The sequence below is a fragment of the Neomonachus schauinslandi genome, chromosome 10 (assembly GCF_002201575.2).
Source record: "Neomonachus schauinslandi chromosome 10, ASM220157v2, whole genome shotgun sequence".
Lineage (NCBI taxonomy): Eukaryota > Metazoa > Chordata > Mammalia > Carnivora > Phocidae > Neomonachus > Neomonachus schauinslandi.
The window spans coordinates 26428059-26443163 of NC_058412.1; the positions used below are offsets into that span (position 1 = coordinate 26428059).

Here is a 15105-nt window from a genome sequence, read left to right on the forward strand (position 1 = left end):
TGCATAACTGATCAAGCCGGGGATTTCATGCATAGCCCCCTTTCTGTTTTTCCTTCTTCCTTTCCCCTCTTTGCATTTCCAATACTACCTACTTATCAGTGTATTTAAAATGCACTTTTTAAATATATGTACCTGCTCGTGTATAGGTCATTGTCTTTCTTACATATAAATGTCCTGTGTTCTGCATACAGGCTGTGGTAACTTTGCTCTGAATCCTGTGATGGAATCCACCTGTGGTGGCCTATTTAGCCTATGCTTCTTGACTAGAGAGGCAGAGTCCCTTTTAAGGATTCTTCCTTCCTTTCTTTCCTTTCCTTCCCTCCCTCCCTCCCTCTCTCTTTCTTTCTAGATTTATTTATTTGAGAGAGAGAGACAGAGAGAGAGTGCATGAGCTAGGGGGAGAGGGAGACAGACTCTGCTGAGTGTGGAGCCCCATACAGGGATTAGTCTCACAACCCCCAGATCATTTTTAGTGTATGTGCTGCCGAAGCGAGCACTCACAACCCCCAGATCATGACCTGAGCCAAAACCAAGAGTCAGATGCTTAACCAACTGAGCCACCCAGGTGCCCTGTGTTAAGGTTTCTACCCCGTGTAAGCGGTTAGTTCCTTGTATTATAAATGGTCAGCTACAGTATTTGGAGGAAAAATTGAGCCTTGTGTGAAATCTCTTTCCTTTCTGAGTTTAATTTCTTATTTTTCCCATCTTAGCTTTAAAAATCCATAATTAATTTCCCTATCCTGGCTTTGTTCTTCCCAGAGTGACACCCCTTTCCTCACAGAATGTGATGATTCATCACGGCCAGACCCAGGAATATGTGCTCAAGCCCAAGTACTTTGCAGCGCAGAAGGTGATTTCGGGAGAGCAGTCCACTGAAGGTTCGTTCCCTTCGAGATACGGGCAGGGTCAAGTCACGGCACCTTTTCAGTGTGAGTATAGTCTGGTCAATGATTTTTCTAAGTTACAGTATCATAGTTTGGAAATACTTTGGTTTAGATGGCTTTAATATGTCACAGGGGATAAAACTTAAGTCATTAAAAAAAAAAAACAACAACAACCCAAACACAACAAACCCACCCTCGTTCCCCAAACAACCAGACAGCAGCCCATTTTCTTTATTTTGAGAAAGGCAGTTTCCTTGGATGTTGGCAGAGAATCTGCAGTGACCTGCCTGTATTTCTGTTTCTGCAAGATGACTCCATTTCTGAGACATACTTGTTCTCCTTTTAGATACAGTTGTATGCCCGACCTGTTTACGTTGACAAAATATTTTCTTTAGTAAGCTAGCCAGGATTCATGCCCTGTGAAATGTCTGAAATGCCCTGCATTACTCTCTGAGGTTCACCTCCAGCGGATATTTTTATGACATGAGGTCCACTTTATAGTCTATGGAGCAGATGGTGTGGCAGGTTTTCGTCTGAATTTGTAAAAAGCGATTGTATCTGAGGCCAGCTTGGTTACTATCTCACTATGTGGGAAGCTCAAGGACAAGCCCTGGCTCAAAGGGTGGGGAATGTGATGATTTGTGGTTTAGGTATTACAGAGTGTCTGCTTGCAGCATCTGGAGGAAACGTTCTGGAGCGAGGCGCAGACCATTCAGAGCCGAGAGCTAGACGCACGCCCTCCTTCCAGCAGCTTCCTGCTCCGTCTCACACTGACTGCCTGAGCCACAAGAAATAGAGGAGAATGCCAGTTGTTCCACTGAAAAGGAGTGTCTTTCACCACCAAAAACAGTGCAAAGAGCTGAGACAGAGTTTTTACAACTGTTGTCTGTATCTGTGTGGGTTTCATTCCCTGGGCCCATCCCCACCTCCCTGCGTTGGTCACCATTCTAGAGTGATTGACTCCTCCCTTAGAATTGGTGACTTAACAAAAAGAGTATTTCGTGTAAGGTTTGCCCCTTGCATTTTTCATCTTTTGAGAAAATTCTGCTCAGTGACCTGAGGCTGGATTCCCCAGAGCAATAGTGCGGTGAGGTTCATAGGGCCCATGAGGATGCAAGCTCTGGGGATTTTCAAGAGGGAAGAACGGAGAAATCCCATAGATTATCTCCTTGTCTTTTTGGTGAGATACTTTCAAGTTATTTGCATAACAATAGAGGTGTCCATCTTGTTTTTAAAGACCCTTTGGTGTAAGTGCTTCATAACCTGTTCTTTGTGAATATCCCTGAGTATATAGTATTTTTCTAATCTTAATTTAAGAAATAACCCCGAAGAGGTATACTTATTATTTCTTTGGGTTTTTATTTAGATCAGGGATTTCATAGAATCTTTCCAGAATTAGAATATGATGGGAGGAAAGTTTTTGGAAGCTTTTAATCTTACTGGTAAGGGAGAGAATTTTGAACTCTATGGAAGCGTCAGGAAAAGGTGGTCTGAGAATCAGTGGTTGAGACTAGAGACGGGACTGGTTTGGGTTTGTCGATGATTCGTTATTAGAATGACTGGTCCCACGATGTGTGTGTATTTTAAACTCTCAGACCTTTGTTGAAGTGTCTTCTAGAAGATGAAATTATATTTTAGAAAAACAGGAAGAGAAGTTTATCTGTATTGTCCATAAATTTCCCAACCTTTCTGTTTAAATGTAGTTTTTCCATAGCTGGGAGCTAGTAAAATAATTCAGACTAACACATAATCACAGTGATGGGGTTCTCTGCTCAAAGTCCCCAGGAGTTAGTGGCTGTTCAAAAAAAAAAAAAAAAAAAAAAGGCCCCCCAGGAACTAACTGAAATAGGCATATAGAAAGGCCGGGAAAGGCAATGTGGCTATTTTTTGCTGAGCCTGGAACTCTGTTGAGAGCTGGAAGGCTAATGGGAAAGTTTTAAAAAGAGGTAATTTGGCAGGACCATGAGAATATGGAAATAGCAAAATTGAGTAAGAACAACAATAGAAAGATTAAAACTAGAAAGGAAGAAGAGTAATACTAAGAACCTAAAAGTAATGTCTTCCCACATCAGCTTCACATTAGGTGAAAGGAGCCCCCAAGGACACCTTACATGTAACAGAAAGGAAGAGAACGTTAGTAAGGAAGTGTGAGGAAAAGCAGGAACTTTTAGTGTCTTTCATTTCATCTTTATAGAAGAGATCAAACGTAAACAGGTGAACCTCTCGTTTTGCTGAAGACTTTTAAGGTCCAATTTTAGGAGTAGCTAATTCTGACTCATGAGAAAAACAGAAGCTATTACCAGCAGGTAGGGATAATATGTCTTGGAAAGAGACTTAGCGACCAGCGTCATAACAGTCCACTGCTGTTACTTTTGGGAAGCTTTGGCGACTAGAGAAAACACTGAGGTTGGCAAAAGACAAGGGTTGTTTTCCCTGTTGAATTGGGATAAAAAAGATGGTCTACTGTAATGAATGTAGGTTTATTTTATTTATTTATTTATTTATTTTTTAAAGATTTTATTTATTTGACAGAGAGAGAGAGAGCACAAGTAAGCAGAACAGCAGGGAGAGGGAGAGGAAGAAGCAGGCTCTCCACCAAGCAGGGAGCCTGATGTGGGGCTCGATCCCAGGACCCTGGGATCATGACCTGAGCCGAAGGCAGCCGCTTAACGACTGAGCCACCCAGGCGCCCAATGAATGTAGCTTTAATAGTATCATGCAAACAGCATCCATGGTGCTTACTTAGAGCTCTAAGCATCATGTAAATTAGTCACCTTATAATAGGGGAGCCAGAGCCCTACAAGCCTAGTGAATAAGGATTTGCTGTTGACGCCCGGTAGGTCAAGAGAGAAATGGTCAGAAGAAGCAGGAGAAGGATGACCGTGGTGGGCGCAGGGTATGATGGGTTCAGTAAAGCAAAGTGTGTTAATATGTTATGTCTAGCACTCTTTAGATAAAGCAAAATAGATAGGGAGAAACAAACTATCACGTTGCTAGGGAGGTGTTCTCTGCTGCGAAGAATGAACATTTTATTAGGATTTCCCAGAGTTTTGATGACCTGACGCGTCATCCCTTACCACTGTGCACATACTGCTTTTCCTGTCTTGGTTCTATGCTTTACCATCCTTCTGAGTCACTTCCCAGGTTGCTTGACATCCTGTGTTGGGTGTTTGCTGCTTACTGGCTGTCTCTAGCATAGTGGTGCTATGCTTTATTCATTGGTCTTAAGAGAATTTAATTTGCACGACTATCAGCTACAGCAGGGGTCTGTAAACTTTCTCTTAAAGGATCTGATAGTAAATACTGCAGGCTTGGAATTGTGAGGATGTTACATATAGGTTCTTACATAACTGTTGAAAATGTGACAATTTAAAAATGTGAAAATCATTCTTAGCTGGCAGGTTGTAAAAAAAAAAAAAAAAAAAATTGAGTGGCTGGCTAGATTAGTCTCATGGGTGGTCAAGTTAGCCAGGTGCTGATCTAATGCCTTAGTCTCTCAGTATATGGAAAACATCTAGAGTTTAGACCTGTAGGTACCTAGATCATAGCCATTGAATTAAAAGCTGTCCAAGAGGCCCTGCCTATAACCAGCTGTCTTTCATTGTCACTGTCCCTGGCAACCTTCCCTCCTCACCATCATGTTCAGATAAATCTCCACTAGTTTGAAGGCAGCCAGAAAAATACAAACTACTAGAAGACCACTCTAGTCTGATATGTCTAGTTTCCTTTACTGTTAGAGTGACAAGCCACACAGCAATTGGGAAAATAATGGATGTTACTCCCGGTTGTTTAAGGAAAGACTTTTAATATTGACAGAAATAACATTTTTATTGGATGAACCAGTAACTGCCATCTGGCTAGACTGAATCACATTAAGCTATCACCTGAAGTCCTCCAAAAGTTAAACATAGTTGTTATATGACCCAGCGTTTCCACTTCTAGGTATATATCCAAGAGAATTGAAAACATATGTTCATACAAAAACTTGCATACAAATGTTCATAGCAGCATTATTCATAACAGCCAAAAAGTGAGAACAACCAAAGTGTCTCTCCTCTGATGAATATATAAACAAAATATGGTGTATCTTACAAGGGGGGTTGTTCAGCCATAAAGAAGGAATAGAATATTGATACATGCCACAGTGTGAATGAACCTTGAAACCATGTGGAGTGAAGGAATCCAGACACGAAAGGATTCAGATCACATATAATTCCGTTATACGAAATGTCCAGAATAGGCAAATCCATACAGACAGAAAGTAGATCAGTGATTGCTAGAGGTTGAGGAGAAGGGGGAATGGGGAGTGATTGTTTATGAATAAGGAGTTTCTTTTGGGTTGATAAGTATTGTGGAATTAGATAGTCATGGTGGTTGTATGACCTGTGAACCTGTGAATATATTAAGGGCCCTGTTATGTTAAAAAAATTAAAGTACTTACAATTTTTTTTTTTTTGCGCCACATAGGTAGTTACAAAAGACTTAGCATGACCTCCAGGAATGGAGCTCCTTGGGCTCTAAGTATGGTATGGGCTGAGGGGTCTGCTTTATCCAGTATCTTCCTTGGTAACTTCTAAGAAAAAATTGAGTATGTAAACCAAATTCTATTGTGTTTATTTTAGTATTTATAACCCAGAGGAAGAAAAGGTAAAGTGACTTGATAACATTTGAAAAATCATCTTATAAAAAACATTCAAGACTATTAGTATAACATACGCTCAGGAACAAACCCAAATAATCCATGCAAAAAGAGATTCGTTTGGCATAACTCGCTAGAAAAAGACCTTGAAGGTAATTAATGAGTATCCACACCAGGCTATCTGCTTTTATAGTAAAAACACCGTGGGATGCTCGATGATGTTAAAAGCAGAGAATATTTCTATTATAATCTGTGGTGGAAGGACGTTTTTATCTTCAGGGCTATAAGTACTGGAGAGCTTCCTCAGAAAAGTGGTAGACTTACTTAAAAAGGAGATCTTTAGGATAAGCAGAAATATTCATGTAATTGAAATGGTTTGCAGGTTATGCAAAGAGTCCTAAGAGCTAAAAGACTGGGCAATCTCTGACTTAAATATACAGCTGCTTAGTCTCTTTTTCTATTATATTTTAATATTTGGAAATATTTAGCAATTAAAACTTTTCTAAATCAGATTTTCCATTGCCAATTCCAGTTGTTTTCCTGTCAAGATGGACTTAGCTTTTAAACCGGTTATTTATGTTTTAAAGTCATCTAAAATTTTAGTTTAATTTCACTTAAATTTTCTTTAATTTCATTTAAATTTAAATTTTAAATTTAATTTCAGTTTTTCATTTAAATTTTAAATTTCAGGAAAGACACATGTCCTCTTTTACATGCTACCTTTTTAAAGTTTTAAAAGCAGATACAAGTCAGACTCTTAAAAGAATTGCCAGTTTTCCCTCTGATGTGCTGAAATATGGGGGAGGGATGGATTGCTGGCCTTTCAGACACACGGTCCTGTTAAATTACAAAAGTTTGGACAAGCTCACTACTTTCAGTGTTAAGCAAAGCCTTGCTGCTTGATTAAGCAGCCACCGTGGTGCAGGAAGAAGGTACGCAGCCCCCCACTGGGCCCCTCTGGACAGAAGAAAATATAATCCTGCTTGCACTGGGACCACCTTGGCCCTGGATCCTGTGGTCTCTCTTGACTTCTTTCAGTCCTTGCAACAGAGCAGGCAGCTCAGCAACTGCCCAGCAGTCGGTCACAGGCTACCTGGAATTCCTGGCCCCTCCATTTAAAGATAGAGCAGGCAGCCAGGTGTCAGGCCTGAGAGGGGGAGGCAAAGATGCCATTGTTCTCACACCAGCAGCCTTGCTACCTGAGCCCCCACATCCCAGCTCTGGCCTGACTGTAGCCCACAGTCCCAGGCAGTGAGGAGCACAGACCCTTTGGCACAAGACCTCCTCTTTGTACTTCTAGTGACACTGTGGTTGAATGTGCTAGCATGAGCCTCCAGACTTTGTTCCCAGTGACATCAAGAAGCATAACAAGGCATGGAAGCATCTCAGGGTTTGATGGTTATGTCTCCCCCTTGAAAAAGTAAGTTCCTATATTTGGAGTGAGGATTGTGGTACAGCGAAGAGATTACCCGTAAAACCATGCACTTCCTCGTTGTTCTCACTGTGGGAACGCAGTGCTTCTGCAGAGACTCAGAGCTGACAAGGTTTTTTCTTTGGCAAAACAAATCCGAAGGTTAGGAGGCAGGCAGTGTTTGGCCAGGACTGTTCTGCTTATCCCGGCCACTTCAAGGAGGTAGACAAGAACACTACTAAAAGGCTCTGGATGCCCAGTGCCAGTCTGAGTCATCACAGAGAGAGAGTCTGCGGTATAGCTCAGAGCACCCACCATGGGATAGAAGGTGATGTGAGGGAGAAAGACCAAATTCATCCTCCATCTGTTGGCCCTTCACAAAAGAGGAGAGAAACCCTGGACCGGCTATTGGATAAAGACAAGTGTAGATGCAGTCAGTAGAGATGAGGAAATCAGAGCCAGATTGCTCTGCATGGGATGAATTGTGATCGGGAGATCTTCGGGGGAGGAGCAGTTTGAAAATGCAGGTAAAGAAGAATCTGGTCCCAAGAACCACCCACGCCTCATTTTAGGATATGAGTGTGAAGGGAGAAAAGAAAGAGCAGAGGGAGAAATTGCTTGTGCTGGCAACTCCAGGTGTCTGCGTTGCCCTCACCGACAATTACTGATTGATGGGAGCCCCACTGGGGCCAAGCTCTGCCTATGGACTGAGTGTGCACTTCAGGGGAAGAAGAATTCCGTAGGCACACGTTCTGCAGCCTTGACAGCCTTCCCTGTGTGGAGACCACCTTTGGCTGGGTCAGGTGCAAATGAATATCTTTGGGATTGGCCCCACAACAAACCAGTGGGTACGAAATGGAAGTGGGACCAGCCAGGAGCTAGATCTTCCAAGAAGCTGATGAAAACTAAAGAAGAAACAGTTTAGCATTTAAAATACTAGGTGGGAAAAAAGACTGCTTTAAAGAAGGAATTATGGTAAAGCTCCATGCTTTTTGCCTTATGAAATCAAATTCCTGATTGGTCTGTTCGGTCACCTACACCACTCTGTGTGGGAATAAGGAACCTTGAGCCAGTTTCCAGCTGTATGTCAGTGTGGTTGTTAGCACTATAGATGGCTAAAAGAATATCACCTATTCTTCAGTAATTTCTGGCAAAGTCCTTGTTGGCTTAAATGCCTACTAGGTGGCAAAGCCGCAGCATTCCTTGGTACAAACTGATGCTCGAGAAAGCATTCCAGTGAATGTGGGTGAAGGACCAGGGTTTTGCTGAGCCAGTGCCCTCAAGAATCTATATTCCATTGAAGAGCAGGGTATTACCCGCTGTAGAGAGGGTTATATGTGCAGTCTTACCATGGCCACTGTGCCTCAGTTGGGGGTGGTGAGCGCAGGTGGTATGTTTTATCCAGGAGTTGTCTGATCACATCCCAGTCCAGGAAGGTAGGCGAACATGAACGTTCTCTTTGCCTCTTGATTGCTTACACACAGTGGAAGATCACTGGGAAATGGTAGACATAGACTGATTATAAACACTTCCAGGAAGCTTATCCAGCAATATTAAAAACAACAGTGGAGGAAAACCTAGAGTGAAGGGTTATGTAATCTAAATTCTCCAATGGGCAGCCTTTCATGCCAGAGAAGGAGGTTTAAATCCCAAGGGTCCCAGATTTCATAATAAATAAAGTAATCCAAGGATATTTCTGGGTGTTGAGACCAAGTTCAAGATACTGAGAAATAGATCCTGTATGGTTCCAGAATATTCTGTGATCACACTGTGATGATGGTGGGGGAAAATACCACGAATGGATTTACAGGTTGCCTGGAAAGAACAAAACAGCGTTTTGGGAGGAGAAAAATCTGTGTTTGAAGAGATGCTCCTACTCAGACTTTGGATTTCTCTGCCAGAAACGGAGGGCTTTACTTTGATTTTATTTCTGAAAATAGTTTCTAGGAAATAATCATTGTTAAAGTTGAATTGATGGTTTTGATTCAACAGAAATGAGATTGTACAAAAATATTGCTAAGGAGATATTCCAAAGGGAATTGAAATAGAATTGGTATTTACTCAGGTTAGTCCTCTTAAAAGAGGGGTCCTCTTAGCATTGGAAATTACTGCCTGGTGGTGAGTCTGTCTTCCCCACTTTGAGGTAAAGACCTCCCTACCTCCCTTACATTTTATGACCTTTAAAGGGTTTGTGTTGTAATTTTCTCCCATTTTAGTTCTGCATGATTTTTTGATATTTACTTAGCATTAGCCACTTTTAAATAGAAATGTATCTTTCCTGAAACCCAGTTGCCCAACTTCTGTGTTCCTGTACAGAGGAAATACAAGGTCACACACGGCTGGAATGGGAGGGAAACCTTTCTTCCCTAAAAGGTAATGGCAACATGGTTATATTTGAGTACTTCTTCTGACAGGAAAACAGTAAACCATGAAGTGTGTATGTATGCTGTACATATATGCATGTATACACATACATGTTCAATCACATATATAAATATGTGTGTTATTTGAAGAATTTCTTTTCCTGTCCTGTTTAGCTTTTCTCCGTAACATTTTTTTTTTATCCCAGAATAAATAATAAAAATGTAGATCTTATTTACATGTAATTCTTTCTTCCCTCCTCCTCCTCGCCATGGCTTCCTTGTGGGTATAGTGGACTTTGCCACCCCATTGACTTGGAACTTGGCTCTGTGACTTGCTCTTAGTAATGGAGTGTGGGTGGAATGACAGTGTGCCATCTCTGAGCTTAAAGTTGTATGGGTCCACTCTTTCTTGTACCGTGAAAACCCTGTGGATCCGGTCTGCTGACATGCCAGTTCCTTTGACTGCTGTCTTTCTTAGATTACCTTAGCAGGGCAGAAGATGGACTTTTTAAGACAAGCTGGACAGTTGTTAGTCTCAGAGCAGATGACGCTCTTTTAATCAGCTAGGATACATACAGGGAAAAATGCTACTCTGGGTGACCTCACCCTCTTGCCACAGTGGACTAGAAGATGAGTAGGCACTTGACCCAAGAAAACCAACCTGAGTTGGCCAGCTGCTGTAAGGTGGCCTGACAGAAGAGCATTGCCTAAGAGGGATGACACTGATGAAGTAAGATTGACCAGAATTTTTCAAGGAATTTGTAAGTTAGAGGTGAATAGTAAGTGACTGGAACAGAAGTAGAATACCAAGTAGAAGCATAAACAGCCAGGAGAAGCTTTGTGTCATGTTAATGTTGGGTCCAAGAATGAAGTCTAACAGCATTTTCTGAAAAGCATTTTCTGGATATAGGGCAACATATAATGGGTTGCTGAAAGTACTATGAATTCTTAATGTCTTCCCAGTTATTGAAGTATATTCTAGTCTCCATAAGGTCTGGCCTATGTGGCTGGCCGTTCTGGGCTGTGTTGAGACTTGCATCTCCCATGTTGCTGAGCATAGCTTTATTGTACAATCCCATCACTTGAGAGTGTGTGCAACACACGCCTCCCCCCCACCCCATTGTATTGTAGAGACCCCAGCTAGCACACATTCTGTTTGAACCCTTCCCTTTGATAGCTGCTTGTCTTGATGTCTCAGAGCACCAAAGACTGTCTTTTAGAGAAGGATAACGCAGCTGCTTTACTCTTCTTCACTCCCTTAGTCTGTCTATGTCCTCTTATTCCTGAGAAAGCTTGGGGTGTTGGGAGATGCACAGACAGGTGAGTGGGGTCAGCTGCCTATGTTCTCCAAGACCACTGAGCACTCAGAATTGTTCTGCCTGGCCTGGGGTTTCATAGGGCCTGTGGTTTTGCCAAATTTATATCTCAGTACCCATTTGGATTTTTAATAGAAATGTTTTCAGCTTTCGAATTCTTGCTCACATGGAATGGAGAATGTCCAGCTTCAGTTCACTAGTGAGTATAGACAGGCACCTTTCCAGTAAGACCCCGAAATCCCGTCATGCCTCCTATTCATCTTTTTCTGGTATGGGTTTTCAGGCATCCACAGTGGGGTATGTGTGCAAATACCTGTCAGGCATGTTTGCCATGTCTTGAACATGGAAATAGAGCAAAATTAGATGCCTTTTTTTTTTTTAAGTTTTAAAAAGACTCTTAGTGGAGAAAGTGATTCATAATGTTTCTTGTCAGAGATCCCAGTTTCCAAAACACACCTTAATATACCTCAAGAACATATAATATATATTTTTAAAAACCTGCTGAAGGTATTGGAAATTATATTCTTGTCTCTGAACATCAGGTTATTAGGAAATTTGGACGTAAGCTCATTTTTCCCACCAGTGGCACTATGTGGATTCCATCTTCCTCTTTTTTCCTCATCTATTTGGCTTACTGTATGTCAGCCACTGTACGAAGAGCCTGATGCGCATTAAGTCGATGTGTTACATTATAATATTAGTACGTTGACTGTTTAAAATTTACCCTACATGTATATTCATGTATATTTATTAGGAGACAAAACTATGATGAGTTAAAAATTGCCAAAAGTTGGGCGCCTGGGTGGCTCAGTTGATTAAGCGACTGCCTTCGGCTCAGGTCATGATCCCGGGGTCCCGGGATCGAGTCCCGCATCGGGCTCCCTGCTCAGCAGGGAGTCTGCTTCTCCCTCTGACCCTCCCCCCTCTCATGCTCTCTCTCTCTCTCATCCTCTCTCTCAAATAAATAAATAAAAATCTTTAAAAAACAAAACAAAACAAAAGCAAACAAACAAACAAAAAATTGCCAAAAGTAATCTTACTCATTGGGAAGAGTTTCGCTTTACCTGATACAGTGCCAGATGGTAGCTATACTCGTGAGGAGCACAGCATAATGTCTCTGGTGGTTGAATCACTGTCCTACACCTGAAGTGAATGCAACACTGTGTTTCAAGAATACTTCAGTGATGACGGTGGAAAAAAAAGAGTGCGACTTTAGCTCTTTATGTGTTATTTTTAAGTGAATGCAAAGCCAAATTTGATGACATTAAAAAAAAATCTGTCAGCTTTATTATTATATGTAGGGCTTTAATGACAGTATCACTTAAAAATGACCTGAACTTAGAGTTTCTGGTAAGAATTGTTTAACTTAATTATTCAAATTAGGCAAAATAAGCCATTCTAATCAATGGGTGTCTGTTATTCATTGAAATCCATTTTGATACCTTTCAAACCAAGTCAGGCAATCAGATCTTATCTGGAAATTATGTAGCAATCAAAGTCCACAGTGGAACTTTATTCTAGAGTCTTAAATAATAATTATGATCATCAAACAAACATCTTGAGATGAAATTTTCCATATTTAGAAGCTCTAGTGGGTTTTGCTGTATAATATATCATGGGGTAAATGTCACCACTAGTTTGAGCTTTCCCTCACAGTTGCTCCACTAAGAGCTGACCACGTGTCATGATAGCCTCTTGGGTTTGCATAGTGTTTAACAGCTTATGAATTACATCCAAACAGATTATTTCACGTGGCCCCTGCCACGGTCTCACGAGGTAGATGGGTCAGGTGGCATTATTCTGTATGTCTCTTCTTCCCCACTCTAGTTTGCAAGATCCTGCAGGGTGGAGCCTGTGACTCACTTCACTGTCTTCTATTCCTTCAAACCTCTGAATATTGGTTACTCTGTCAAATACACATCTTGGCACTTATTGCCATAGGTCTGTTGTACGAATGAAATGAGGTGAGGGATATGAAACCTAACATACTGCCGAACACGTAGTATGTCCTCAATCTGTTTGTTTCCCTCCCTTGCTCCAGCCTTCCCAGGTGCTGGCTATCCTGTAGTTTTTATAGTAAATGCTCATTGGAAGTGTAGGAGAGGCATTGGGTAGTGAGGAAAGAGTGAAGGCTCGTGCTGAAATCCCAGCTCTACCATTTCCTAACAAAATGACCCTGGTCAGGTTTCTGATGAACATCTCTGTAGTTTCCTAGTCTGTGAAGGGGTGAGTATTATTTAAATGACTGTGGTGCGCACGTGAGCTCCATAGCTTAGTTAGGGACTCAGTACATGTTTCATGAGTCCATCAGTTATGCAGACAGTGCTCTGTACATGTAGAAAGGTCCATAAATTCAGCTTCTATGTTCTCAGAATCTAGGGAAAAAGAAAAGCAGTGAAGTGTGTGTGTGTGTTTATACTTTAATGTGTAACAAATTAACCCAAACCTTAGTGGTTTAAAGCAACAAACATTATCTTACACTTTCTGTGCCTCAGAAATTCAGAAATACCTTAGCTGATTGGTTTTGGCTCAAATTCTGTCATGAAGTTGCAGTCAGGGTATCAGCAGGGGCTGCAGTCATCTGAAGGCTCGCCTGGGGCTGGAAGATTCACTCTCAGGGTGGCTCACTCACATGGCATTTGGCAGGAGGCTTTGGTTCTCTGCCATGTGGGCCTCTCTATGGGCCCCTTAAGTATTCTTATGACATGGAAGCTGGCTTCCCCCCTGAGAATGAATGATTGGAGAGAGAGAGAGCCCAAGACAGAAACTGCCTTTTGTGATCTAGTCTCTGAAGCTGAAGCCATCACTTCTGTTTCATTCTGTTCTTAAGACATGAGTTCCTAAGACCAGCTCGTACTCAAGGGGAACAGAATTGATTTCAAAAGAATTTGTGGATAGATTTTAAAACCCTCACAGTGTTCAACAGGAGAGGCACTATCTTGATGAGAGAGGAAGTTGAGAATGAGTAACCTAAAAAGAATTAACTGAAAGCTGGAAAATTTACAGTGTGTGATGACATATCAGTAATTCATTTTTTTTATTGGCAACTAGTCATTTTTCAGTTTTATTTATCACATGATAAATAAAAGCTAGATAGAACATGACTTTGAGAAAAAGGATATTTAGGCTGAAATCTTTTCTAATGATGAGTTCTATTGAATTTGGCAATAATCCCTTGGAGAGAATTGGGGCTATTTGATGGAGTCATTTAAAACTGAGCCAGAGAGAAGTTTGTGCTGTGGGGAAGAGAATAAAAAGTGAATGACAGAATCTGTATTCTGCAAGCTTAGATACCTCTGATGCTATAATTCTCAATTCAGAGAGTTAAAAATGCCAGTTTTCTTCTATATAACCAATTGCTCCAACAGGTTTTTTTCTTTCAACTGAATCCATCAAACTTAAGAGTTGTTTTGGCGGTTACAAAAATGTTCATATCTTTACCTTTCTTAAGGTTTCTTAAAATAAAATGCATTCACATTATAGTATCTTTTTGCTCTGGATTTTTATTGCCTCTGTGACTGAATTGGAATTCCTGAGAGGCACAGGAGGTATCTGCTTCTGGTCAGGCCAGCTCATTCCCAACAGGACACCGGAAGTTTTGGGTCTCCAGAGTCTCTGCCCTATCTTTTGAGTTTTTTCTTCCTTCAGACGGACTTTAAATTTTGTAAAGTGTGATAGATCATTTTCTTCTTTGTGTCTGCCTGTAGTGTAGGAGTGAAGTTTCCATGCCCCCTTAGGAAGGCAATGGAACCCTGATCGCTTTCAAGTCCTTTCAAGTTTTGTGACTTCCGCTTATTAGTTTGAGTAAAAGTTGCTTCTTTGCCCTTTGCAGTAGACAGTGGAATGCCTACGTATTCCTCGCCTGACTTCATACTACCTTTGATTCACTTCTCTTCATTTCCTACCCCTGCATTCTTTCCCATGGCACTCCCCTCCCACCATATAATCTTTTCTTGTTCCCAAAGAAGGAAAACCACCAGGTGAGACATTTGTTACAAATAGAGAAGGAGGATAAGAATACAGACTGTTTTCTTGGGCTTGATTAAGGCCAAAGGAAGATTGGTAAGGTAGGAAAATAAACGTAAATAGACTTATGTGCTAAAAGCCAGGTAAAAATGGAGAGATGCACTGTCTAATTTGGCATGCCTAGGTTGCTGAAAACTGTGTAGGGAGGGGGTAAGTGGGTTGGTTCAAGAGGATGAGAGGTGGAGAAAAAAGAGGAAAGGTTTTCCAGGGGGAGAAAACTACATGTGAAGTTAAGTAGGCATGTGAGTGAGGACCGTGGGGCAGTTTGGTTCGGCTAGTGCCCAGGCTCTCTCTGGAATGCTGTAGGATGTGAGGCTAGATTCGATCTAGATGGGGAAAGGATCTCAACTTTCTTTTAAGGAGTTTGATGTTAAATGTTTGTCAAAAATATTTGTCATAACCGGTATGTAAATTATATGGAATCCTAATTCTCAAAGCATGTGGTAGATACAATCTGGGACCCTCA

At 41.3% G+C, this 15105-nt stretch overlaps 1 protein-coding gene across 1 annotated transcript in view; it reads left to right on the forward strand.

Moving 5' to 3' along the window:
• Positions 1–15105, forward strand: part of LTBP1 (latent transforming growth factor beta binding protein 1) — a 350994-nt gene that overhangs the window by 89471 nt on the left and 246418 nt on the right. The window contains exon 2 of the mRNA XM_044918765.1: positions 760–929. Coding sequence (XP_044774700.1) covers positions 760–929 — 170 coding nt within the window. The remainder of the gene's footprint in view (positions 1–759; positions 930–15105) is intronic.